General features: G+C 51.6%; 7 protein-coding genes across 7 annotated transcripts in view; 4 read left to right on the top strand and 3 right to left on the bottom strand.

Moving 5' to 3' along the window:
• Positions 1 to 13467, top strand: part of LOC147648739 (uncharacterized) — a 39863-nt gene extending 26396 nt beyond the window's left edge. The window contains exon 16 of the mRNA XM_086866505.1: positions 13356 to 13467. The gene's annotated coding sequence lies outside the window, so the exon portion shown is untranslated. The remainder of the gene's footprint in view (positions 1 to 13355) is intronic.
• Positions 1 to 27162, bottom strand: part of LOC147648733 (uncharacterized) — a 394698-nt gene that overhangs the window by 217542 nt on the left and 149994 nt on the right. The gene's annotated exons all lie outside the window — the stretch shown is intronic.
• The window catches only part of LOC147648734 (uncharacterized), a 288691-nt gene that overhangs the window by 133009 nt on the left and 128520 nt on the right, over positions 1 to 27162 (bottom strand). The gene's annotated exons all lie outside the window — the stretch shown is intronic.
• LOC147648735 (serine/threonine-protein kinase PAK 3-like) overlaps positions 1 to 27162 on the top strand; it is a 249724-nt gene that overhangs the window by 190465 nt on the left and 32097 nt on the right. The gene's annotated exons all lie outside the window — the stretch shown is intronic.
• Positions 99 to 5922, top strand: LOC147648740 (uncharacterized). Its single transcript, XM_086866549.1, has 6 exons — positions 99 to 305; positions 1970 to 2007; positions 2450 to 2581; positions 4064 to 4198; positions 4471 to 5348; positions 5748 to 5922. Exons 1-5 carry the CDS (start codon positions 227 to 229, stop codon positions 5155 to 5157), a joined length of 1071 nt encoding a protein of 356 aa, XP_086722675.1. The 5' UTR covers positions 99 to 226; the 3' UTR covers positions 5158 to 5348; positions 5748 to 5922.
• On the top strand, positions 8552 to 14923 carry LOC147648738 (serine/threonine-protein kinase PAK 3-like). The gene is made up of 4 exons (XM_086866493.1): positions 8552 to 8701; positions 9294 to 9411; positions 9835 to 9934; positions 14895 to 14923. Exons 1-4 carry the CDS (start codon positions 8577 to 8579, stop codon positions 14921 to 14923), a joined length of 372 nt encoding a protein of 123 aa, XP_086722619.1. The 5' UTR covers positions 8552 to 8576.
• LOC147648737 (uncharacterized) lies at positions 22569 to 23793 on the bottom strand. The gene is made up of 2 exons (XM_086866598.1): positions 23751 to 23793; positions 22569 to 23298 (listed from the first exon to the last, which is right to left on the bottom strand). The coding sequence occupies exons 1-2, from the start codon at positions 23791 to 23793 to the stop codon at positions 22625 to 22627; spliced, it is 717 nt and encodes a 238-aa protein (XP_086722724.1). The 3' UTR covers positions 22569 to 22624.

Below are 27162 nucleotides of genomic sequence, written 5' to 3'. Positions count from 1 at the left end.
GCAGCGCAGAGCATTGGCTTTGTGATGTCAGGGCATGGATGCCACCTTGTCGTGGTGACATCCCAAGGTTGCCTTGGTGCACGGAAGGCCTCAGGGTCAGAGCAGCTCTTGGGCTTGCTCAGTGCAGGAGCATCTTCCTGCTTGAGGCGTTTGTCAGTGGGCAGCTGCACACTGACAGGAGCCGTGCTTGTTTTTGTGGTGGAGCAGAGTGTGCAAACTGGCAAAAATGATTGAGCAGCTCGCTGTTGCCGTTTGCACCATTTATGGCATTGGCTACGCCGGCTATTACCTCACCAACCTGGCACGTAAGTAGAGGTTTTCCCTGGCTGGAACCTGAGCTGGCTTTTGTAGGTCTCCCTGCTCTTTCTTAGTGACCGGGTTGCTATTGAAACACAAAGACCATGATGCTGCCCCTGGTTTGGTCAAGCTCCTGTCAACACCTTCAGCAAAACACGGGGTGTCTGTAGCCAGGGGGCTGCGGGCAGCATTTGCAGGGCTTCTGTTCCCTCCACGGGAGAGCCTGTGGCAGCAGAGTCTGGCATTTCCTCACTTTGCTGGCTCAATCTCTTGGGGTGACTTTACTTTTAAGATAGCTCTGAGAGCTCGGGAAGTTGAAACTGCGGGAGGCTGATGGGAGTTTTTTCTCCTGACTAATTCCTGGCCATGGGTGAGAATTGGCAGCGGTTTTAACTATTGAGAAGTGAGATCAACCTGTGAACACCACCTGAAGATGTGAGGCGGGGAATTTTTTGTTCTCTTTGGTTTCTGGCTTCTGACGAGGTCACAGGGCTCTGTCTCGGCCTCCTCCCCCCCTCCAGGCCGGACAAGGCTGCAGAGGGCGGGGTGGGGGGAGAAACGGAGCCGGCCAGCCTGACTTGGTTTGCAGTTTCTGCCACTGAACTGAAACCTGACACCATCAACATCTGCAGCTTTAGCAAGATTTTAACTCTTTTACTACCTGCATGAGACTTGCAGATTAATCCTTTTTTTCCAGAGAGAGAGAGAGAGGGAGTGATCAACCATCAACCCATCAAAGAGAGTGAAGAAAAAAATTAAATTGAGAGGGGGAAGAGAAAGAAGGAGATGCTTTAATAAGCTGAAATATTTTTCTGTTAAAGCTATGGGCATGGACAGTAGTGTTCTGAAAAAAACTCCTTTAATTCATGACAGAGTATATTGGGAGGAATGGAGTGTTTCCAAGTGTGGATTTTGAGCAAATGATGAAGTAGTTGTGACACTGTGAGATGCTGGAACAGAGGGGGAGAAGTAAGAGTTGAAGATTTGTGGCTTTTAAGAAGCAAAAAGAAAACTTCTGTTTCCAGGAGGCCTCACAAAAACAGATGAAGAGAACTTTTGCCTTTGAATAACTCATTCATAAAAATGACATCCCTAGACTCATGACCCATAACACACCTCAGAGTGATGGGAAATGGGAGGAGACAACTGATGGCAGATTTGCGAGCAGCTGGCATCAGAGAAATAGAAAGCTATGAAGAAAAATAGTTTTCATGTGAAAAACTCCATAGATAGCAGAAGAAGACTTTTGTTTCTCTACAAAGACTGATGAAAAGACTCCAGCAGAAATTGGGACTGTTGTAAACACCAAAGTTCCAAAGTATTTTTGTCTCTATGTTGTCATATAATCAAGGGAATGGTTGGGTAGTGGGGGAGAAAAGGGTTGTTCTGGAAGTTTTATTCTGGTTTCTTATTCTTGTAGTTTTTGTTAATGAACTTTCTTTATTCCATTTAAGTTTTAAGCCTGTTTTCCTCTTGTTCTAATCCATATCTCACAGCAAGAAATAAGTAAGTTTTCTAGTGATTTTTTAGTTGCTGCTTTAAACCACACCAGTCAAGCAGGACACCTTTGAAAATGCAGACTGGGAGATCTTCTCAGATGCTGTTCTAAATAGGCCACGGTTCTCTCCAGTTTTCTCAAAGAATTTGGTTTATTTTCCTTGCCCACCTGCAGGTCATCTGAGCCGTGTGTTCAGAGGTGCCGATCCTGAGGTGAGTCAGAAAGGAACATTTGATGCTCCTGGTGTTTCAGAATTGTGCAGGGAACTGTGAGCTTGGCCTGTGGCAGTAGAGTGCAGAGGGCCAGCTGGGTGGGCTGAAAGAAGATCCATTTCCATGTTTACAACAGCAATAGCAAAGGCATTGTTGGCTATTTCCTAATTTTCCATTGAAGAGCTTTAAAAGAACTCAAAGCTCAGCTTTGCAGAGAGAATGTTGCTTGCTGATAGTAGCCAGGGTGAACTCTCTAATTCAGAGCTATTTGCAGCCTGGCTGAATTAACCCATTTTAATTTAGTTGGAGAGACTTAGAATCCCATTGCTATCAAAGCTGATGATTTGTGCTTGGTAGAGCTGGTTGTAGAAATCGAGCTGAAGAGAAATAAGGTTCTAAATGATAGGAGCTGCCTGTCCCTAACTCCACCATCTGTCCACAGAGCCCAGAAGCAAGAGCAGACTCTGCTGTGGCTCCCTCTGCTCCTGGAGAAGAGGCCAAAGAGGAGCAAAATGAGCAAAAGGAGCACGAGCCTCCAGCTGTGGTCACAGCCCAGCCTGACCATGCCCAGACAGTAAGTGCCAGTGCTGGGTGCTGCTGTCTTTAGTGCAAGGCAGAGCTGCAAGTTTCTGAGCAGCCAGCACTTGCTGTTGCTGGCTGAGGATGCTGAGTGCTGGAGTCCTGCCAGCACCCAGCCATTCCCCCATCCCGTGGCAGCTGGAAATTGGGCTTTGAGCCGTCGTGCTGAGGCCCCAAAGCGCTGCTGCCTGCGGGTGAGCAGCTGGCTGCTTGGCTCAGGGAAGCTCTGTCTCTTGGCTTCTGCCAAGCCATGGCCAAGGGCTCACACGGCATTTCTGGGGCTCACAGGGCTTGCTTTGTTTGCTTTCCCTTTTTGGAAACCTCTGGATGACCTGGAGAACTGTTCTGCAGTTTTCTGGAGTAATTCTTCACTTCTGCAGAGTCTTTTAGGCCACCTGTCTTTTGGCTTTTGATAAGCTGCAAGGAGATGATTGTGTTGTCCATGAAGCTGTGGCCAGCCATTCTTGTCCTGTGTGGCCAAAGAAACAAACTGTGTAGTTCTGAACCCTTCTTCTGAGGCAAAATCCACAAGTGGCAAGTTTCTCTTGATACGTTTTGTGGTGAAGTCTGCAGCTTTGGAAACTGCATTGGAGCCTAGTGTGGGGGCAAAGCTGCAAGTCCTTGAGTGCTGTCTTGTGTTGCTAAGAACCCCTTTAGAGATGGTTGTTTTTTCTCCTCAGAGCTGTTTTCCTCCTCCTGCCTCTTCTGTCCTGACACTCCCTGTTTAACCTATAAATTTCTGCCTGTCCTACTGAGGTGGGACAATTCCATGGTTTAGGTGGTTTTTGGTGACTTTGGTCATACATGTATTACATGACCCATGGCTTCCTTCATTAGCATCCCTAGGGGTGTGTCAATTAATTTGTTGGTGGGGCCTTTTGAGGATCTCTGTCAGTGCCACTCAGAATTCTCAGCTGACAAAAGAGGGAGGAGAAACACCTTGGTCCTCTTCCATATCCTGAGGTGGCCATAGAGGCTCTCTGACCTGCAGCAGAGGATCCAATTGCACACATCCTTGTCTCCTGAATGAGCAGGATTTCTAACAAGAGTGTAGATATCAGAAGGGCAGGAGTGGCAGTGCAGGCCTGAAAAGAACATGAACTCCAGCAGTGTCTCTCCCAAGGGCTGAGCTCACCCAGGAAGCCCCTGCAGAGCCAGGATGGAGCTGTGGGACAGGGCTGGCTGTCAGTCACTATGGAAGGACAAGCAGGACACAGCAGAAGGGGAAGGAGGCCCTTGAGAAATGCCCCACATTTCCTGTCAGCTGCCCAAGAGTCTGTTGGAGATTCAGTGCCAGATGGGCCCTGATTGCACTGCCAGGGTCACTTTGGAATCTGGGCTTCCCCACGGGCAGAGAACAAGGCAGGAGAGCAGCAGCACAGAGCTTTGGGAATGTGGGAGCCCATCAGCCTTTGAGTCTTGGCCCACAAATGTTGGATGAGAAGCTGAAGCCCATCTTCTCTTGCTTTCTCTGCAGGTCCTCCTAGAGACAGAGCAGGAGCAGATTGTTTTATCAGGACGGCCGTGCCAGCCTGAGGGAGAGCTGTTCCCAGCCCAAGAGCAGGAAGAGCAGCTGGGGCAGCAGGTGGAAGAGCCACTGGAGAATGGCCAGGTAAGGCTGACTCAGCAGGGGACAGAGTGAAGGGCAGGAAGAGGGGCATAAAACGCAGCTCTTGGGACTGAGCAGGCCACGAGTGCCAGAGGCCCTGAAAGCAAAGAGCCTCTGCAGAGATCAGCAGCGGGACAGGAGGTTACAGTGGAAGCAGAGGTGGGTAGGGAAGCAGAAAGAAGTGACTGAATGAGTGTGATTTTGAGGCTGAAACTGAGGAAGAAGCTGAGCCTGATGGCAGCTCCCAGGCACTTGCTCTCCATTTGTGTGTACAGAACATCGAGGCAGAGCCCCAGGCAGAGCTGCCTGAAGCTCCGAGGGCCATCATGGCAGTGAAGAGGAGGCCTGAGGAAGACAGAAGCATCGAAGAGGAGATGAATCTCCCCTGGCAGAGAGGCAATCAACAGAACCAGGTGAGTGAAAGAGTGGCAGACACTCCACTCACAGAAATTCCTCTCTGTCATTCTTCACAGGCCTCCGAGGAGGAGCTTCTGGCAGAGCTGCAGGAAGCTGAGGCTAGGATCAGGGCAAGGGAGGAGAGGCTGGAGGAAGAAAGAAGAATAATCGAAGAGAAATTCCATCTCCTCGCTCAGCAGCAAGAGGCTCTAGAAAATCGAGTGAGTGAAAGAGCGATAGGCACAGCAGTCACTGCAGTCTGGTGCTTTCTGCCCTTCTTGCCTTTCCTCTGCAGAGCAGCAGGGGGCTGGGCTGATGCCTCTCAGTGCCATCCTGCTGTAGTGTCTATCCCAGCTGCTTGGAAGGACATTTCCTGCTGTGCTCAATCTCAGCTGCTGCCCTGGACAGTGGCACCAGTCATTTGCCCCTTTTGCCAGCACTCATCTCAAGGGATTCCTGCTGGCCTGCTCCTGCTCTCCTTGTTTCTTCAGGGCTTTTTGCAAGTGAACACAGTCCCCCAGACAGATTTGGAATACAAGCTGCAAGCTGTCTGTATCCCTTGGTGAATCTGCTGCTGTCCTGCTCTTTCCCTTTGCTCACAGTCAATGAGCCTTGGCACACAGGGACAAGCTGTGGTCTCTGACTGCTTTGTTCTCTTTGACTTGAGGTGGATGTGTTGATATCTCACCTGGCAGCCTGCGAAGGCTTCCAGCAAATGCCTGCTGATGAAGAGCCCCAAGGTCGGCGGGAGGCACAGGTACTGTCCCAAGCACAAGTGCTGCAGGCTGAGCACCTTCTGAAGATGGTGCAGGAAAAGAGGACTGAGGGGGAGGAGCTCCAACATTAGAACAAGGAGCTGCAAATGTGTCTGCAGCCCTTGGAGGGGGAAAGGGATCCGTGGGAGGAAGTGCAATGGTCGTTGTTGCAGTCATCCTTCAGAAAATCCAGGAAAATGGAATATGAAACTGGCCATCAACTTGATTAAAACCAACCTTGGGTTTTGACCATTTGGTTCCAGAAGTGGGCATCCAAAAAATCCAGTTGATGAGCTTTGCATGTGGCTAGCAGCAACTTCCTAAGGGCTTGCATTTGAAAAGGGAACTCGGGGTAATCTCTGCCAGCCAGCTTTCTGACACAAACTCCTTTCTTCTCGCAGATCTACACAGGCTCTTCCATTCAGTCTGCTGCAGCAGCAGCAGCAGCAGCAGCATCTAAAGGAGCCTTTGTTGCCCAAGCTGAGCAGTGGAGCCGGGGCAGTTTGTCCATTTCCAGCAGTGACACATCTGCTGCTCAGCTCCAGGAGAGCCTGGGAGACTTCGTGGAGCAACTGAGTACGTCTGGTGTATTTCTTGTCTGAGGGACAGTGTATTGTGTGCACGTGCCAGCAGAGCTGTAGCAAATGATCCTCCTCACTTTGGTGTCCCAGAGACATTTAGGACTCCCCACAGGAACTGCTGTGCTCTGAGGCAGCGAGAGAGCGCTCTGGCTGTTCCTGCTGCCTCTGAGGGCAGCTTGGACTGGCTCGGCTTTGCCTGGCATTCCCTTGCCACTAAAGGCAGCAGCAGGAATTGTTCTTGGATCAGCAGAAGGCTGTGGCCTAGCAAATGATCTATGCAAGTCCTGTGTGCTAGTAGCCAGACTGAACAGAATATTTGATTCCTAAATTCTCCTTAGACTCCAGACTTCCCACCAGTCGTCAGAACCAAAAGACTTCAGAGATACTGATTGGTTTTGGGGTTTTGTCTTTTTGTTGTGGTTCCGTTTTTAGTTTTCAGTTTCTATACTTTTTGGTTTCAGATTTGGTGTTTTTTGGTAGAGTTTTTTTTTTCTCCATCCTGAAAGAGCTGTTCTGCCCCATGTGTCCTACTGGTGTCATTTTTAGGACTGTTTTTATTGCCTCTACTATATCTACAAGGTTTTTATGAGAATGCTGTATTTTTGTCAGTGAGGACTCCTTTGAAAGAACATCAGGTGACAGCAGAAACAGAGAGCAAGAGATGTTTTCATTGGGCCCACAATGAAGAAACAGATACTTGTATAACAATCTGTAATTAATATCCTAGTTTTATTTTTCTAAAGATGTGTCCAAGAGACACATCCACGTGGTGTGATCAGATAAAACAGCACTGCAGGCATTTCTCAGGAGCGAGCCTGCAGCCCCTGTGCTGTGTATTCCTCAGATCCATGGCACTTTTTCATCCCTGATTCCCAGCCATTCCCATGACTCTTAGAATCCTACCTATTGGCCCAAGCCCTGCTCAGATCAGTCTCTGGGAAAACACATCAAGCCCTTTGTGATTCTGCAGCACAACCCATTTAATCTGCTTCTTGCCCATAACAGCTGCCAGTGCTGTGCTCTCAGAAAAGACCTGGTGGGGCTGAGAAAAGATCCCAGCTGATTTGGTGTCTACCTTCACCTGCTGGGACACAAAAGGGCCTTGATCTGCACCTGGCTGTGTCTGATCTCCAAGGCAATGCTGGTGTGTCCTGAACGGGGGCCACAGCTTGTCAGGGGCTCAGGCTGGCTGTGTCTTCTTGCCATTGCTTGTCAGTGCTCATGCTTGGCCTTTGCCAGCCTTGTGCTGTGCCCTGCTGTGCTCTCTGCGCTTCATTTCCTTCCAAGGACTGGACAAAATCAGTCTCTCTGCTGCCCATTTGTACTGCACAACTGCCTGTCTTGTTGCTGCTGTGCTTGCTGCCCAGCTGACCACAGAGGGTTCAGAGCCCCAGACAGCGGGGCTGCCTTTGGCATCTCCTGCAAGTTCGGATCTCTGCCTGAAAGTCAGCATCTTGCATTTTGTTTCCCTCAGGGAGAATGGTGAACACGGAAAATCCCATCACAAAATACATTGAACTGGAAAGTCTTGGCAGCGGGTGAGTCCAACCACAGTCACTTCTACACAGCCATGGGCCAGGTGTTTCCCTGGGGGAATATCCATCAAGTGGGAAGTCAGACAAGTTGTCCACATGTTTAGACAGCGGGCTTAGTCTGCCCCATCTCTCAGTACTGGCCAGAATTTGTCAAGTGTGCTCAGAAGGCATTGTCAAAGACATCTCCATGCTACCAAGGTCTTGCCTGCAGCAAGGAACAGAACCTGGTAAATCTGCTTGTCTCTCAAGTGTGGGACAGCTCAGGATTCATTTCCTTCGCATTTTTGGATGTCTCCAAATCATCTGGCCACACTAATGAAAGGAGAAGAATCTTGCTTGCCTGAAAGCACAACCTACCTCCAATGAGAGCTGTCAGATAACAGTTCTCAGGAACATTTCTCTCCAAGAGTTTGCTAAAGGAAATACTCCGTGCTCAGGATTAGAATTGCACACTTTAGAAGCTGATAGCCGAGATGAAGGAATAAGCTGCCTTTTGGAGCTGAGGCAGTAAAGCCCAAGGCTTCAGGAACGGGCCCAGTGCCCAGGCACTTGAGGGGAAAATGCATCATCTGCCTTCTGGCAGACCCCTCCTGCAACCTGCAGCTTTTAGGCATTTACAGCAGAGCTCTCCTGTCTGGACTGGCTTCCACTGCAAGATCTAAATGGCTTCTCCTTTCTTTGCTGCTGTTTTGTTTCTAGGGGTTTTGGAGAGGTTTCCAGAGCACTTGACATTGCAACAGGAGGAGAGGTAAATGTCAACAGCCCCTGCAGCCTCTGCTGCTCTCCAGGCCTTTCCCCACTGCTGACAGCTGTGGCTGGAGCTTTGAGTAGAGCTGTGCTGAAAAGGCACAAGAAGCACAGACTGGAGCCAGCCTGCAAATTGCACTTGGAACAGGCTTTGTGGACAAGGCAAATCGCCAGTGGCCACATGTCCTGTAACTGGCCCCCAAGGGAGCAGAGAAATGGGCTGTTGGAATGTCACTCCCTAATTACTCTGGTGATGAGGTCTAATCACAAGGCACTTGGGCACAGCTTGGCTGTGCCATTCCACAATCACTTGTTCCATGTGTGTTGTGGTCTCATGCTACCAATTTTCTCAAATTACTCCTTTTCAATGTCATTTGAGGTGGCCATAAAGAAAATAAATGTGCAAGGAGTGAGCAGGAAGATACTAACCATGAATGAAATCAGGATCATGGAGAGTAATAGGAGTCCCAGGATCGTGAATTACTTAGCCAGGTGAGTGGTCACGGTCCTATCCCTTGAATGTTTGTTTACATACTACAAGCATGAGAGCTTAAAACCCCACTTTGGTCAGTGGCAGGAAATAGAGCTGTTAATTATTATTTCTCTACTTATCTCCAATGGATGGGAAGAGACTGCATTTTGTCTGCATGAATCCACCCTGGCAAATGCAGACTGAAAATTGTTCAAAAACCTGCATCAGCCCTATCTTAAGAATTCAATACCTTCTAAGTTCATTGTCTCCACAGTTCTTTGGGCTTGAGTTTTTCAAGTTTCTTAAATGCTGATGAACCATCCAAGAGAGGATTGCCCTTGCATTGTTGCCCCTCTTTTCCATTGCTGTGTATGCCAGGAAGACTAGGTGCTTATTTCCAGAAATGCCATGCGTGACAGGTTTTTTATCTGGGCTCTTCCTAAACTGCCTTTCTCCTTGAGACAGCACAGACTGCAAACACTGCACAGCCTAGAGGCAATGTCTATGCCTTTACTTCTGCCCTTGTCTCCAAGGGACCCAGAAACAAGACTCAAGCAAAAAACCAACCTAGCCGTGCATGTTCACCTGCATGGCCTTGTTTCCTTTTTTCAGCTACCTTGTGCATGAGGAACTCTGGTTGGTGATGGAGTACATGGACGGAGGCACTCTGAGAGATCTCATCGACGAGATTCAAATGTCTGAAGGAGAGATTGCAGCTGTCAGTCGGGAGGTCAGGGATCCCATCTGTGCTTCCAAGGCCTTGAGCTGCATTGTCTGGGAAACAGGGGCTCAGAACGGGAGGGATTTCATGGGCCAAGCTTGGTTTCTGTGCTGCTGCTAGGCTATGGGCAAGCAAGAGCATCTCAAGGGAACTGTCTGCCAGTGCCCCTACACTCCCTGGACTCACTTCCTGTCCTCTTATCCCCTGCTCTTGTATTCTATCTCTGTCTCGTGCATTGGCATTTGCAGTTCTCCACTGAGAAAGGTGCTGCTCTGCTACTGTGGGAGCAGCAGGCTCTTGCTCTCAATGGCGCTGTGTTCTGCCATTCCTCCCCATTCCCCTGCAAAGGGAACCTTCCACAGCTGTTTCCTTGCTTGTGCGATGAACTCACAGCACTACTTTTTGCCCCCCTGGTTCTCTTTTCTCTCTCAGTGCCTGCAAGGACTGGATTTTCTTCACTCCAACCACGTGATCCATCGAGATGTCAAGAGCAACAACATCCTTCTCAGAACCGACGGCTCTGTCAAGCTGGGTCAGTGTATTCTTGCTCAGCTTCAGCCTTCCAGGAATGGGGGGTGTGGGGCTGCTTTCAGTGACTGCCAGCTCCCCAAAAATGCTGCTGCTGGCAGTGCAGGGGTCCCCCCTGCTGTGGGCTGAAGGCACAGTTGCAGTGTGCACACAGCTATGACAAGGAACCACAAGCAGCCCAGAGTGCTATTGCTCTGTGTGTGTCTGTGTGTGTTCCTTCCAGAGGGAGGGAGCTGCAATCTAAACCTTCAGGGGAACAAAAGGCAATGCTGGAGGAAGTGTAACAAATGGGGGGATGTTTGAAGTAGCCAATTGCCTTGGCTAAAGCCCCAAGGAAACAGAGCAGGGAGTATTGTCCAGGAAATTCAACTGCACATTCTCAAACTTCCACTGGGGAATTCTCTGGCTTGGTTTCCTAATTTGAGAGTATTAAAATTAAAAGAGTATTTTGCTTTCTCCTCAGCTGATTTTGGCCTTTCTGCTCAGCTCACCCCTGAGCAAAATCAGCGGTGCTCGGTGACCGGGACTCCTTGGTGGATGGCACCTGAAGTGGTGAAGCGTCAACCATATGGCCCCAAAGTGGACGTGTGGTCTTTTGGAATTGTGGCAATTGAAATGGCCGAACAAAAAACTCCTTATGACAGTTTCACTGCTCAATCGGTAAGGAGCAAATACTCTCTGATCCCGCTGTCTTTCTCACCTGTCCCGTGTTCTCTGCTCACTGCACAAAATCCCATGGCCATCTGCTGGAAGTACTTCCACCAAGGCCCCTTCTACAAATGGCCCTGCAGCACATCAGCATCTGCTGGAGCTTTGGTTGCAGCAGGGGGGGAACTCAAGCCTTACCTCGCCCAAACCATCTCCATTCTCAGGCAGCATTTTGCTTTGCCTTAGAAGTCGTTCCAGCTCTTTTGGCTGTGTAGATGGCCCCAAGAATAGGAAACAAGCATCTCAGAGCTGGTGTTATCTTTCCAGAAATGAAGCAAAGAAACTCAAACCAAACCAAGTTTCTAAAACTGTGCTTTTGAGAGAAGAAGTGCAGCCCCATTCTTCTCACAGGGAAACTTGCCTGAAACCTGGAGATGAGGCTGTAAAGCCAGAGTCTCTTCTGCTTCTTGTGCAGTGCTGCTGAGACACTCAGTGACCACCTTCTTTCCTAACCCAAGCCACTTTCTCCATATCACCAAGCTGGAGCCTGGTGACAGGGAGAGCCTGCCAAAACCTCCTGTTTGTTTCCTGGCACTTTCTGGGATGGGCACAGCGTTAATGCATTGACTTGAGAATCCAACGAGCACAGGGTTACCACAGGGATGACACTTCTGATTTCACCATGAATATTTTCCTTTTGCCACATAAGGGAACCTGAAACTTTCAGAGTGCTGAGAGACAGAGCTGCAGGTGGCTCCTGTGTGCCCAAACAGGCATTTTCAACCCAATACATTTGTGGAGGCATCTTAATGTGTCTGTGTTGAAAATGAGATTCCAAAGGTTTGTTTCCTTCCCTGAGGAACACCTGCTGCATTTCCTTTCTTTTCTTCCAGTTACCATCATTTTCAAGAACAGGACAAAAAGCTGGACGAGTTTTGTTTTATGGCAGCTGTGCTTAAGGGACCAACAAGCACTGCAGAGATTCTTTTCATATAAGAATCCTTGGAATAGTACAGTTAGTTAGAATAGCAAAATCCCTCTTCCAAAAAGGCTGCCAAGCTGCTGGGAATCCTCCGAGAAGGAAACACGTATTTGCTGATGTAGTTGCCACTAACTAGAGCAGGCAATGAAATCAGCTGCCAAGGCAAGATCTGCTGGATGTTGGCAAAGCTGTGGCTTTGGGGCTTGGGTTTTTTCATGATACAGGAAAGTCGTCATCCAAATGCTACAGGAAAGTCATCTCTGCCTCTCTGCCAGGTCAAAAACTGCCACTGCAGAGTGGAGCTGGAACAATGGGCTCTGGGAGAGCAGTTCCAGATGGGAAAGAAGCAGGTGGAGCCTTGTGTTTCCTTTTTCTCCAGGCTAAATTCCACATAGCCACAGAAGGGAGCCCACAGCTGCGGCAGCCCGAGCAATTCTCGCCTTTGCTGCGTGACTTCCTGAGCTGCTGCCTGCAGAAAGGCGAGGCGCAGCGCTGGTCTGCCAAGGAGCTGCTGCAGGTAAAATGCCAAAAGGGCTGCAGGTGAAACAGTGTCCCAGGGATGGGCTCCTCCTCCACTGAAATCCAAGGCATCAGATGAGCCCCCATCCTCCTCACTTCCAACCTTGGTGCTGTTCAGCTGACAGTGGGGAGCAATCCTAGACTGGGCTGGGCTGGCAGGGAGTGCTGGGTTTTAGCGCTGGCTAAAATCACCAGGGCACTTACTCATTTCTTGCTGGGAGCTCTGGATTAGGAGAAGGGCAAAACAGGCTTCAAACTTCAAAGGAATAACAAATTTTATTATCAGGCCCACAAGAATAAGAAAGGTCTCACCTGTGCAGTGAAAGGGTTCAATCTCACCCAGGTCATGGCAGTCACGGTGTTGGATTTCAGGCTGTGCTGGGCCCCTCTCTCTGCCCGGGAGCCGCTGGGAGGGGAGGCTCGGCCTGGAGCCGTCGCTGCACGCCGGGGAGAGGGTTTAGTGTGGGCAAGATGTCAGCAGCCGTGGCCTGGCCCAGCCTGGGGCCGGGGTCCCGCAGCCTCCATCCCCCGCCCGGGAGCCGCTGGGCTCTGGCCCGGCCTCCCCCAGGAGCACAGGCCGTGGGCGAGCAGGGCCGGCCTCACCAGAGCTCCGTTACCTTCGGGCTCCGGAAGCAAAGAGGGCCAGTGCCTGGGCTGGTGGTTTTCAAAATGTGCATCATCACAGAAGCATATCTCATTTCTAAATGGTGCAAAATGTTGTCAGTTCTCAGAACTAGCCAGCCATTGGCCTGTCTCAGGCACAGAGGAAGCTCCCAGCAGCTTCTCTCAAAGAAATCACTTCCGTGCGGGGTTTCTTACTTCTTTCCCTAAATGTCAATTCATCTCAAACTAACACACAGGGACATGGAAAGGTCATCTAGTCTGTGTCCTGCAATGAGCAGGGACATCTTTCAAGAGATCAGGATACTCACACCTCAGATATTTCCAGGGGTGGGCCTCCTACCAGCTCTTGGGGCAACCTGTGCCACTCTTGCCCCATGCTCCTGACCTACTCTGACTCAATCCCCTTTCCATTTAAAAACTATTCCCCTGCCTTTGAAGCTCTTAGCTTGGAAAATCATGCTTTCTTGTTGTTTTCCTTTCTGCAGCATCAATTTATAACATCGGCCATGCCTGGGTCCAGCCTGGCACCTCTCATCGTTGCAGTGAAGAAGTGGAAGGAGGAGGCAGGAATGCAACAATTAATTTAGAACTGCCTTCTCCATGCCCAGTTTAGAGTAGGATTATAGAGTAGGATTGTAGAGTAGGGTTGTAGAGTAGGGTTGTAGAGTAGGATTATAGAGTAGGATTGTAGTGCAGGATGGTAGTGTAGGTTTGTAGTGTAGGATTGTAGAGTAGGATTTTAAATAAAATTTCTCAAATCTCAACTCCTTTGGAACATTTCTCTCCTTCTGACCCTGTGAGAAAGCTCAACATTTCCTTCTGAATTGTCAGTTTTTTCTTAGAGGTGGAAAGTGACATTGATGGCTTCTTTGGTACAGTTTGTAAGGGGGGAAGGCTCCTCTTCATTCATCCTCTCCAGACCACACTGCCTTTGGAATATGGCCAACTGGACAAGTTTTGCCCAGCTCTGGCATTTCTATTTGAGGCAGAAACAGCAATGGCATTTGCAGGAAAAACCAAAGGAGGAGCAGTGCAACGCAAACATCCCATGCAGATGCAGGCTGTGCAGATGTGACTCGAGAGTATTTGGGTTCCTGCCACTTGGATTTGTATCCCTAAGAGAAATCTCTTTGGCTGGAGGAGAGTCTGGCTGAAGAGAGAAAGCAGAAAGAGCAGTGAGGGTGCTGTGCAAGGTCTCGTGTGGTGCAGAGCTGTCAGCGACTGTGAGGTGAGAGCGGGCCCGGCCTTGGCCAGGCTGGAGCCCCAGCAGAGCCCTGACAGAGCCCAGAGAAGCCTGAGCCTCGGCACAGGCAGGCTGGAAGGAGGCCCTTGGAGCTGCAAGAGGCAGCAGCCTGGCCCTGGCTGCCTCTTGCTGGCACCAGGCAAATCCTCCGCTCTCAGAGCCAAGCTGGCAGCTGGCTGCTCCTGAGGGGAAGCGGCGCCGTGCTGGGCACAGCACACACTGGTGCCATGGGCTGTCTGGAGTCTGCACAGGACGAGAGAAAGGCAAAGAGCAGCCCAGGGCTGCTGCCCTGCCTGACCATTGCTGCTCTTCTGCCGCCTGCCCTGGAACTCCTGGCAATGGTCAGCAGTGTGTGCAGCACTCTGGGCACAGGGGGAGGGAGCCGGGCTGCTCCGCAGGCTCCAGCACAGGGCAGTGTCCTTCAGGCACGGCATTTCTGCCAGGGGAACCGAGGCCAGCGTGAGGCACTGACAGCAAGTCAGGGCACATCTGCACGAGCCAGTGCCTCACACAGCTCTGGGACCAAGCGCCTGCAATCCTGGAGCTCTGCACTGAGCCACAGCAAAGGTGTGAAATGCAGAGGGTTTGCAGAAATATTCAGGGGCACCAGGCCAGCCTGCTTGGTGCTCTCTGGGGCACAGCAAGCACTGTGCAATGCAGCTCGGAGCTGCTGGCAGAGAGGGACTGTGGGCATGTGCCTGAGGCTTGTTCTTGAGTAGTGATTTGGGAGGGAGCAGAAGGGTCTCAGTAGGCAATTTGTGTTGTCTTCATTAATTGCTGAATGAAAGACACAATGTGGCCTCACGCAGCAAGAGAACTTGCAGAACTTACTAAGTTTGTGTTGAATTCCCAGAAAAGGAAGCAGAGGTGTTGAACTGTAACAAATAGGGCTCGTGAATTCCATTAGCTTTAACAAACAGTGCTGAACCCTGTATTCCCCCACTGCAGTGATTCATGTCTGCAAGTGGCTATCTTAGCCTTGAGAATAAAGAGAGTGGTCCTGGTAAGAAGGTAGCTGGAATGCATTCACAGGAAGAAAGTGGTTTTAGGAGTCTCTTGACATCCAGAGGAGAAGATGAGGAACGGGTGTTTCCAAAAGATTGTGTCAGGGACCGCAGTCGTGTTTGAGGCCCTGCCACATTTGATCCATGTTTGAGCAGGTTGACAAGACAATGAAGAAAACTGTATCGTTTAAGGGGTGGGAACTTGACCCTTGCAAGAGAAGCAATGTATTGGTCAGTCGGTGGGCAGTTAACTTTTGAAAGAGGAACAATGCATAATGGAGGCCTTGTTGGCTTGGAGTCGCTATTCTGAGCCATTGTGGCCTCATCTCATGCTGGCCCTGTGGGAGCTGATGCTGGAACTGGGAAAATGCCACTCCTGAGCAGGAGATATAAGGCCTGCGTCTGGGGTGGAGAGGTGAGAAGGACGAGGTGCACACTGTTTTGGTGCAGGGGATGTCCTGAAAGGGCACTGCCTACCTGCCCTCCCGCTGAGGACGATGCTTCAGCTCCTTCTCCCGCTCAGCGGGTTTTTGGGAATGCTGGGGTTGGTATGCAGTATTTGCTACTGCAACTAATAGAATAAATTTGCTTTGCAACCCCATCTGAGTCTTGCGTTCTTTTGTGCATGGGTCTCCTCCTGAACCTATGACAATGAGACCAGAGACCCTCAGGACAGCCCTACTCTCATGTTGATAAATTCTGAGATGAGATTTAAATATGTCAAATAATTTAGGGGAATGTTTAGCCTGTGAGCTTCAGCAAAGTATTGACTATGTCTTAGTTCCATGGATACAAACGAGTAGGTGAGATTGCTGGGTGTGCACAAGTTAGGGAAGGGATTTCCCACACAGCCAGTGCAGAAATACAGTATTGCCTTCTTTCTAACTGTTTCTAAGCTGGATGTGGGGATCACACCCTGCTTGGTAACTTTCATTTTGGCCATTTCTGTTGAGCAGGTAAGAAAGGTTGAAATGAAACCTTTTCCAGCTGTTTCCCTCGGATTTACTTTTTGGGGGCCAAAGCTCGGTGCCGTAGGTGGCCTGAGTGTGTGAGGAGCAGTGCAGCCCCCACAAAGCTCTTGTTTTTCCCACAAGTCATCATGACTTGTTCCCAGGTGTGCCCAGCAGGAGGAAGAGCCCGCAGTGCGTGGGCACCGTGCCCTGCCCAGCCGGGGCTCTCTGGCACAGAGCAGCACCAGCACCAGCACCAGCACCAGCACCAGCAGCGCTTTTCAACCCTGCCCTGCCTTGGCTTCACCTGGGGGACAGAAGCCTCTGGAAATCAGCACCGCCAGTCACGTTCCCAGCTTGGAGCAGCTGCTGCTGGTGGGCAGATCTGTGGACATGATTTTCTGAACCTGAGACAGTTTCAAACTCTCAGGGGCTGATCTGTTCCCAAGGGAAAGTCTTTTGAGAACTTTCTTCTCTCTCAAGGACTGTAGTGAAAACAAGGTTTTAGTTTCTCAAAATAATCATACAGATGTTCTGAGAGTGTTTCTCTCTTGTCCCACCAATGGGATGAGGGAGCTGTTGTTTCTTCTACCAGTCAGCCTAACCTGTATTGGAACACCTTATAAAAAGGGGTGAAAAACCCCAAAATAAGGGCTTTAAGGGCTTTTGCCTCATGAAATAAACCTCTGGCTGTTTCGTGATTCAAACCCTCGTGCTCCACTTTGTGTCCTCTAGCGACACAGATCCGGCCAGTTCCACCGCTTCCAAAGGGGAATTAAGGCAGAGGTAGAGACGGACACACAGAGCAGCCCTGGGCTTGTCCAATAAATGGACAAATGTATGGGGGAATGGGTTTGGAATTATTACAGCTCTTTTGTCAATAGTGCCTTTTCTCCTGCCCTTTTCTCCATTCACATTTCCTGTGCTTTCTCTCTCACATTTTCACCCCTTCCCAACCAAGACTGTGACACTTCTCCTGATCATTTTTACTCATGATTCCCAGCCTTTTCACCTCATGTTCCTCACACTTTTCCTCTCACATTTCCCACCTTTTTCTCCCCTCTTGGTTCTCTCCTTATCCCAGTTTTCCTTCTCAAAATTTCTCCTTATGTTTCTCACTTTTCTCCTCATCGTTCTCACTTCTTTCCTCTCATGTTTCTCACACCTTTTTCTTCACATTTATCATTCTTTTCTCTTCATGTTCCTACACTTTTCCTCTCATATTTTGTGCCCTTTTTTCACTCATATCTTCTGCCTTTTTCCACCCTCAGGTTTCTCTTTTTTTTTTTTCCCTCAGGTTTCCACAATGTTTCCCTCACATTCCCTGACTGTTCTACTGTTTTTAATAGTTAAGTTTCTCATGCTCTTCCCCTCACATTCTCTCCCTTCTCTCCCCTCATGTTTCTCACCCTTTTGCACTCATGTTTCTTAGAATTTTCCCATCATCTTTCCTGCCCTTTTCTCCTGTCACCTTCTTCTCCTATTTTCACTCACATTTCTCACTGCAACACCATGGACCAGCCCCTGGGAACCCTAAGGAATTCATATCAGGAGCCAGAGAACCCATTCATCATTTCAATGCCATAATTAGATTACAAACTGTCAGTGAAATACCTGAGAGGAATGACAGATTTGTCTTTATAAACAAGCTGTGGGTCTGCTGATACATGAAACCAGCACTGAGAGATAAAAGAAACAATGAGAAAGTTTCCACTGATGGATGAATGGAAAATATCTATTTGTCTTTACAGACTGTAGGATTGCTGATAAATGAGATTAAATATTGAAAAATGAAAGAAATAATGCAAGAAAACCATAAATTCCATAAGAGTTAAAAATTAAGAGGGAGGGTTACACATTAGAGGGGAATCTTAGGTATCAGGCATTCCGGGAAGTCTGTACCTCTCCAATACCTCAGGCAGTGGGGAAAGAGAGGGACACGGAACTGGGAAATTGGGATGAAAACAAGGTTGTGTCTTCCAAAAATTTGAGAGACCCCAGGGGAATGCCCCATGGCCTCTCCCTTTATTCAAATAAAGTCAAAGGACTCCCCTGTATCCTTTTTGGACATAAACCTCTGGGGTTTGTGGATTAATTTTCCTGACATACTCAATCAGACAGCTCCCAACCTTCTTCCCGACCAATCCATGCAGATGAGGAACACAACATTTCACCATGGGATGGATCAGATTACCTTTTAGCAGAAAATCGAGGCAGAGTTTGTGGAAAGGTAAATGACTCAAACTGCTCTTGGCAAATAGATCACAAAGGAAAAGTGGAGGAACAGATAAAAAAGGAAATAAAAAAGCAGCTCTTGTACTGGTCCAAACGAAGAAAGGATGGGAATGGGACACGGTTTTGTGGTTCCCTGGCAGACCATGGGTTAAACAAATGCTGTTTCTCCTCTCATGTGCTACAGCAACTCTCACCTTTTTACCATGCACCACACCTTGCTGAGTGCAGCTCATTCAGCAGCTGAGCAAGGGGATGCAGGTGGCAGCCAGGCCTCCTGAGCCACAAACGGCTACAAAAGGACAGAGAATGAGGGCACTGAGAGCAATCCCAAAAACAAAGAACACCCAGGAAGAAAAAACAGAGACAGTGAGTGAATCTGCTTGGAGATGGGGCCAGGGACTTGCACATAAGGAAGCAATGGGAGAAACCATCAGTTTCAGAAAATGTTACTAATTGATAAGGACTGCTGCTCAGACCAAGTCCCACTTGTTGGAGTCTGGGATGCAGAGTGTGTGCATGTTTCTGATACTTAACTCTAAGATCCAGAAAAACACTGAATTTCATATCATATGAAATTCATGAGCATGTTTTCATGGTGATACATGAAAACAACTGTTAAAGTTAGATAGAAAAAGCTGAAAGTGTGTGGAGATTATAGAGTTTTCTTAAGTCACTGGGTGAAAAAGTTAGTTTAGAGAACAGAAGACAAGATGGAGGATTTAGTGTTGTCTCTTGTCCTTCTTTCGTCTTCATGTTCTTCTCCTAGAGGTTTTTGGGTAATAGTAAGTGATCGGTTAGAAAATGCCGCAGTGCATCACACAGGTGATGGGTCATTGGGTCATTAAGAAAAATAATATACGTGTCTATTGCTAACTGAGTAAGAATAAGTATAAAGATAAAAGAACTCCATAGTTCCGGGCCATTTTCTGCTATCAAACACAAAGTGAGCCACAAGGCCTTGTTGTACCATCAGAAGAAATGTACCAGATTGCATAGAATTAAGCTTGTACAGCTAGTCTGGAGAGACCTGCCAAGTTTTGTAATGACCTTCTAATAAACAAGAGAAACAAGATTCTAATGATGTCGGGAGTTTTCTTCAAACCTAAAGAACTGAGATAAGTAGGGCTCCCCACGAGGGAGAATTCAGCCCAAAGGAGCCTAAAAATCCAAGAAAAGAAAGAAAAATATAGAAGTGCAGCAGAATCAGAGAAAAAGAATATTTTAGAGAAAAGTTACAGCACTACATTCCTGAACTTCCAGAAGAACAAACACTCCACAGAGCCAGGAATATCGGGTGTTACACAAAAAGGACATGCAGCAGGCGGATCGGGAAGGCTGAACCTTCCAAGCACCTCGGCCAGTGTTGGGCAAAGGGACAGGGACATGCGGCCGGGAAAATCAGGACAAAAACGAGGCCGCGTCCTCCAACAACTGGAGAGAGCGCACGGCAAATGCCCCATGGCCTCTCCCTTTGGGCAGCAATAAAGTCACTTGCACACCGCTCCTCTGGCTCCTTGGGCCACACAAACCTCTGGCGCCGGGAATTTTCCCGCCCGGCCCCGGGCCCAGCGCAGCCACCTCCGGCCTCCCGACACGAAGCGGGACGAGCCAGCGCTGCTCCGCCACCGCCTCCTGCCGAGGCCCCAGCGGCAAGGAGACCGCGGGCAGCCGCTCCCGCAGCGCCCTCAGCCCAGGGCCAACACGGGCCGGCCACGGCACAAGCCACCCGCCACAGCCCCCTGCCGCCCACAAATGAAGCCCCAATTGAGGGCGTTCTCTGCTTGGCTGAGCGCTGCCTGAGCGCTGGGGCTGCGCCAAGGGGGGACACCCTCCTCCAGCAGGGATGTCCCGCAAATGGGGGAGCCCCACAAAGCCCTCAGGACCCCCGGGGCTGGGCTGGCCCTGCGTGGATGCCGGGAGCCACCAAAAACTCTCTGTCCCTGCCCTCTGCAACTGCACAGGGACACGGAATACAAGGAAAGGCTCAGGAGCTGGGAGAAGGATGGGAAGGGATCCTGGTCCCAGCATTGACACGAGCACAACAGACCCAGCCTGGACACACAGGGTGAATTTATTCGCAGCAGGACCAAAGGAGAACGGAGAGAAATCTCTCCAACATCTCCCCTACCCAACAGGGATATGGGGGATGGGGTCTGCAATGAGACAGCCACACGTTGGGATGATGAGCTTGGGGTGATCCGGTTACTAAAGAGGTTTCGGGGCATCTTCCAATCCTGAGGGAGGAGTAACTTGGAAGGGGAAGGCACCTGGCTCTGACACTGGAGTGGGGCCCCACATGGAAGGACATGGGGAGCCCGTATTAGGGAAGATCCTGCTGCATTTTCCCACTTTTGGGGGGTTATAAACAGTTTTGGGGGGGGTTCCTGGTCAGTTTAGGGGGTGAAGGTGACCTCTTTTTTGGGAAAATCCTGGGTTTTGCCAGTTTTGGGGGGCTCTAAATGGCTTGTGGTGGACCCCCACTCTTGTGAGTTTTGATGTTCTCCACCCACACTTCGAACTGGTCCGGACTGATGCTCCCAGCACTGTGCAGGGCAGGACCATGGGGACCCCTCCGGCCCAGCGCTGCTGCTTTGGGGCTGGTGGCCCCTGCCTGGCACTGGGGATGGGGCATGTGGGGGAGCTGGGGCTGTACTGGTGGTACTGGTGGTGCTGTGAGCTCACCTGTTGGGGGGCCAGTGGGATGTGGGTGAACATGTGTGCTCCCTCCAGGGCCCCCAGCCTGGTGTCACCCCCTTTTCTCTGCCCACAGAGCTCCTGGGCCGGCAGGGGCAGCAGCCCCTCCCCGTGGCCTCAGGCCCGGCCGGGACCCCCGCTCTGTCCCTGCACTGATTTTGGGGGGGGTTGTGTGTCCCCCCTCAGCCCTGTTGCCACTCTGCCCACGCCTGGCTGCTCGCAGTGTTCCCAATAAAGCTTCCCACTTTGCCCTGGGAATGGGGACCCCCATGTGTCTCCCCCGTGTCACCCTGCTCTGGGACTCCTTGGGAAGCACCAGAACACTAGCAGGGAACCCACTGAACCCCAAAAGGCACTGGGACACCCCAAAGCTGCCAGGGAAATTTGGGGAGGGGGTGCATGGGGGGAGCCCAGGCCAAGAGCCCAGCGCTGCCCCAGCCCAACCTGCCCTGGCTCCATCCCGGCTCCTCCCATGGAATGAGGAGGCATTGGGAAAAGGTAAGGCCAAGGGTGGGTGTTGGGCCTGGGGGGAACAGGTCAAGGGATTGAGGAGGAGGGCAGAGGAATGAGTGGAAGAAAGGCACGAGATGAGGAGGCAGGATGAAGAAAGAGGAGTGGATCCCTCCAACACCATTTGGGGGTCCCAGCCAACCTCATTTCCCCTGCACTTCCACCCCTTCTCCGGTGTCCCCCAAACCACCAGCCCCATCCCTCATGCCTGACTTTGGTGGTTCCAGGTCCCTCAGTCTCAGATTCCCATATTCCCTTCCCCTCAATTCAGGCACCTCCTGGCAGATTTTTCCTATGAGAAATCTCTGACTTTGGGGATTTTTGGGGTGCAGTTCTGGAGGGGGACAGCTCTGTCTGGCTTTCCCCTCCCTGCTGTGGCCTCTCAGCTGCCCCCCACACCCTGGGGGTGCTGGGATTTCCCTCCTGGGCACAAGGACGTTCATTCCCTTCCAGGAGCCCAATGCCCGGCTGGGGCTCCAGGCCAGGGGGTTCTTGAGCAGCTGCCCCAGAACCTCCGCCAGGGGCTCCCAGCGCAGCCGCAGCCGCTCAGCCTGGGCTCCCCAAAGCCCTCAGCAAGCCCCAAGTCCCTGCCAGGAACCCTCAACTCCCTCAAACCCAGCATCCCCCACAGCCCCTGCAAGTTCCCCCCATGGCAGCAGCCAAGGCCATGGCCCCACATGTCACTGGCCATGTCCCACCATGTCCTCACCCATGGCTGTGTCCCCACCATGTTTCCACCCCTGGCATTGTCCCCCACATCTCCATCTGTGCCCGTGTCCCCCCATGTCCCCATGAATGGCCATGTCCATGTCCTTGTGTCCCCACGTCACTCTCCATGTCCCACCATGTCTATGTCCCTCAATGTTCTCACCCATGTCTTAATTCAATGTCTTTATTTTTACCACAAAATTAGATATTTTAAAGGAAAGAAGAGAAATGAAAAAAAATCAAGGCCAAAACAAAAGGATTTCTTTGTGCTGGCTGAGCATCCCTGTGACTGAGTGGAAGGGAAGAAGCATTTTTGGAGGGGTTTCCACCCCACTGTCTCCAAAACCTTGATCTTTGCCCCACTTCATCACCATTTGGCTGTGGAAGACACCCTTGGGCAATAGGAAATCAAAATTGTGCAATCAGTGAGTCCACCCTTACTGCTGGTTGGTGTTGGGTCAAGTTGGAGCTGGTGGAGAAGCTCTTCCCACACTGGGGACACTCGTAGGGCCTCTCCCCACTGTGGATGCGCCGGTGGACGATGAGGTGGGCGTTGTCTTTGAAGCCCTTCCTGCAGTCAGCAGCAGAAGGGCCTCTCCTCCGTGTGTGTTTTCTGATGCCTGAGGAGATTTGACCTGGTCCGAAATCCTTTCCCACACTCGGGACACTCGTAGGGCCGTTCCTCACTGTGGCTCTTCTGGTGGCTGATCAGGCTGGATTTCTGGCAGAAGCTCTTGCCACACCTGAAGCACTTGTAGGGCCGTTCCCCAGAGTGGATCTTCTGGTGCTGGACCAGGACAGAGCTCAGGCTGAAGCTCTTCCCACATTCCCCACACTCGTAGGGCCGTTCCCCTGTGTGCTGGCGCATGTGGGGGATGAGATGGGAGGTGCAGTTGAAGCTCTTCCCACATTCCAAGCACTTGTAGGGCCATTGCCCCGTGTGTACTTGGTGGTGGATGAAGAGGTGGGAGGTGTGGCTGAAGCTCTTCCCATATTCCAAGCACCTGTAGGGCTTCTCCCCGGCATGAAGCTGCTCATGGACCACCAGGTTGGATCTCTGGATGAAGCCAAGGGGGGGTCTTTTCTCCTCAGAGCAGCCTGGGATGGGTTTGGAGCCCCTCCCTGTGGGGGATCCCTTTGGCATTTCCTCCCCATTGGATTCCTGCCCCTTGGAGCTGCTCAAAACGGCCTCGTCCACGAGGTTCTGCTGCGGGGATTTGTCCTCCCTGGTCTCCCTCTGCAGCTCAGTGCCTGGGGGAGGAAGGACAAGGGGAGGAAGGGACAAGGAAAGGAAGGAGTGAGGAAGGAAGAAGGGAAGAACAAGGAGAAGAAGGAGGGTAGAGAAGGATGAAGGAGAGGAAGGGACAGTAAGAAAAAAGGGAAAAAGAAAGGGATCAAGAAGGTACAGAAACAAGAAGAGGAAAGAACAAGGGGAGGGAGGGAGGGAGGGGAGGGGAGGGAGGGAGGGAGGGAGGGAGGGAGGGAGGGAGGGAGGGAGGGAGGGAGGGAGGGAGGGAGGGAGGGAGGGAGGGAGGGAGGGAGGGAGGATTTGTCTCCAAGCCACAGGGAAGGGGAAGGAGCTCTGCCCAGTCTGTCCCTGGCAGGACGGCATCTACAGCAGGGTTGTCCTTCAGCCGGGGGCCATCCTGGGCTGGGAGATGGAGCAGAAGAGAGGGGGAAAGGGGCAGTGACTTCCTCCTCACCTGCCTGGGGGTCCCAGAGCATCTTCCTCTCTGCCTTCTCCATTCGTCTAATGCTTGGGCATGAGAAGTCTGGTTTGGGGGGAAAAAAAGGGGTGACCACCTAGGATTCAGGGTTCCTCCTGCCCAAGTCCATCTCTGGAAGTCATCAGCCATGAAAATCTCCAAAGCATCAGGACTGAGAGGAAAAAATCCCTCCCTGAGGTTTCCCTTTCCCTGGGGTCCCCACTTTGGTGTCCCAGGGCTTCCCCCTCTGCAGGCTCATCCCTTCTCCGGGCTGCCCCTTCTCCAGGCTCCCCTCACTCCCGGCTCTCGGGGTCCCCCCTCTCCAGGCCCCCATTTCAGGCTCCGGCACTCCCGGGGCTCCCCCCTTTTCGCTGCTCCCCTCCCCCTGCCGGTACCGGGCATCTCAGCTCAGCTTTGGAGTCCTGCAAGATCCAGACATCGCTCTGCCCGGCCCGGCCCCAGAAAAAGGAACAGGGGTCCCCAAAGATACTTCGAGTGAGCTCCAAATATCCCTTCCCCTGCAAACAAATCCTGCCAGGACGGCCCAAGAGCTTCGGGGCGAGGTTCCCGTCCCCGGTGAGCTGCGGGCTGCGGGGCCCGATGCTCCCGGCGCGAAGGGGCTGCAGATCCAGAGAGCGATGGACGCACGTGGGGCCTCCTCTGCTGCTCCTCTTGCAGTTCCTGCTCCTCCTCTACCCCTCCTCTTCCTCCCGCTCCTCCGCTTTCCCCTCCTTGCCCTCCTCCTCCTCCATCTCTCGGCTGCTGGCGAGGAGCTCTGGGGTGAGCGGAGCGGGGCCGGGAGCCGGTGGGAAAGGGCTGGGAGAGGGGGATGAGGGGAGCTGGGCCAGGGGGAGAGGGGTTCTCAAGGAGGGGCTGCCAGTTAAGGCCAGGAGCCCCAAATCCCCTCCGTGTCCTGCCAGCCCCTGCCCCCGGCGCTGTGGGGGCCGGGCCGTGCCCCAGTGCCGGCTCAGGGGGTGCTCCAGGCTGCCGTGCTCCACCTGGCAGCTGGAGCTGAGCCCGCATTGCCGGGGGCGGTTTCCAGCAGCACCAGGAGCTGCTGGCTCCAGTCCCCGCTGGGGAGCACGGCAGTGGCCAGCACGTGGCCCGAGAGCTGCTGCTGGCCCTGGGAGCAGCTCAGCTGGATGTGGGCAGGGGAGAAATCCATCAGGGAGCAGAGCAGGCGGCCGGGGCCGGGCTGGGAGCTGGAGGGCACCAGCGAGATGGACACGCTGGGATGGGCACTGGGAGAGAGTGGAGAGGAGTGGTGTGGCATTGAGAGGGACTGGGATGGCACTGAAAGAGATGAGAGTGGATACTGGGACACTGGAAGAGAGTGTGGAGGTCTGGGAGTAAAGTGAGAATGAATTAGGAATAGACTGGGAATGGCTAAAAAGGAGTGGGCGGGACTGTGGTGGCACTGGGCGGGACTGTGGTGGCACTGGGCGGGACTGTGGTGGCACTGGGCGGGACTGTGGTGGCACTGGGCGGGACTGTGGTGGCGCTGGGAGGGACTGTGGTGGCACTGGGAGGGACTGTGGTGGCCCTGGGCGGGACTGTGGTGGCACTGGGAGGGACTGTGGTGGCACTGGGCGGGACTGTGGTGGCACTGGGAGGGACTGTGGTGGCACTGGGAGGGACTGGGAATGAAGTGCGCGGCACTGGGCGGCCGAGTCCAGCGCTCTCGGCTTTGTGGATCTGCCCGGCAACTGATGAGTCATCTGAGAGACGCGCTCTGATTGGCTGAGGGGCGGGAGATCCATGGAGGGGAGAGATGGACAGGCGGGGTCACTGGGAGTGATTGGGATGGACTGGGAGAGGCTGGGATGGACTGGGAGAGCCACGGGAGCCATTGGGAGGGACAAGGGGCCCCGGGGATGGGCACAAGGAAGCCTGAGGGCTCTGGGGTGATTCCCAGGGAGGTTTGGAGGGACAAGGCCGGGCCCCTCTCTGTGCCCCGCGAGCAGCGGCCCGGACAGAAAAGTTGAGGAGCGGGAGGAGGTGTTTCTCAAGATGGATTTTAATCCTCATTCTCCTGGTCTGATTTGCTGAATCCTAAGTTCAGTTCATTTCCCCGTGTGGGGCTGTTGTGGCCCTGATGGTGAGCCCTGAGTGACCTCTCCCTGCCCTTGTCCCGACCCACGAGGATTTGGATTTGTTTCAGTTCAGTGGAATTCGTGGTGATTTGGGAGGAGCTGGAGCAAAGCAGCTGGAAAGCACAGTGGGCATGTGTCCTGGGTTGATTATGATGTTAAATTGTATCCCCATTCATCCACCTAACCCCGACACAGGTTCTGTATTCTTAAAATTCCATCTGAGAGTAAAAGTGAGTGGAAAAGAAGCACCAAGTCTGTTATCAGACTGCACTTGCTCCCCCCGCATCGGGAGTTTTGACTACAGCACAGACAGACAACAAGACACAGATCGCCTTGGCTTTCCAGCTAGCCGGGGCAGAGAGGTCTTCCTGAACTGTTTTCTTTCCCTTTTTCTGAAACGAATCGAAGCTGCTCTGGACTGGGGACTCGGGGGAGCACCGGGAGCACCCCTGGACTACCGGGAGCCCAGCCTGGGCAGCGGCATTTTCCAGCGCCAGAGGGACTGATAACAGAGCCAACACCCCCAGGAAAGAGACCCTCTGAAGTTCCTCATCTCTGCTGAAGGGCGAGAGGTTTTGTAATTTGATATCGTTCATTTTTGTGCTGGGTAGTGCTGTGCCTGGGAAATAAACAGGTTTTTTCCACTCCTCTCAGGGAAATCTCTTCCCGAACTGGATGGGGGGTGGGAGAAAGGGGCCACGTGGGTTTGCTTCCCGGGGGGAACCCACTGGAGGTTTTCTCCCAAATTTGCCCTAAACCAGGACAATCACTCAAATTACACAAACACATCACAAAATTCCAGAAAAATCCCAAAAAATGACAGAAAACACCCACAAAATTTCCTAAATCTTCTCAAAACCCTACCAAATTCCAGAAATATCCCACATTATCTCAAAAAATTTCCGCATAATCTAAGAAAAACCCCTCAAAACACTTCAAGACTCCTCAAAATCCCACAAAATTCCAGAAAATTACCACAACATTCCAAAACAATCCCACCAAATTCCAGAAACGCCTCACAAACTGACAAAAAAAACCCCCACAAAGTCCCCAAAATCTTCTCATAAGCCCACCAACTTCCAGATACATCCCACACAATCTTTAAAAATTTCCAAAAAACCTAAGAAAAATCCATCAAAGTTCTTCAATTCTCCTCCATATCCCACAATATTCCACAGAAACCACACAACATTCAAAAAATATCCCACAAAATTCCAGAAACATCCCACAAAATCCTTCAAGTCTCCTCAGAATCCCACAAAATTACAGACAATTCCTCAACATTCCAAAGAAATCCCAACAAATTCCAGAAACAT

This window comes from Cyanistes caeruleus, chromosome 31 (assembly GCF_971803275.1).
Source record: "Cyanistes caeruleus chromosome 31, bCyaCae1.hap1.1, whole genome shotgun sequence".
NCBI lineage: Eukaryota > Metazoa > Chordata > Aves > Passeriformes > Paridae > Cyanistes > Cyanistes caeruleus.
The sequence above is the reverse complement of the archived record's forward strand: the minus strand, read 5'-3'. Positions and strand labels throughout refer to the sequence as shown.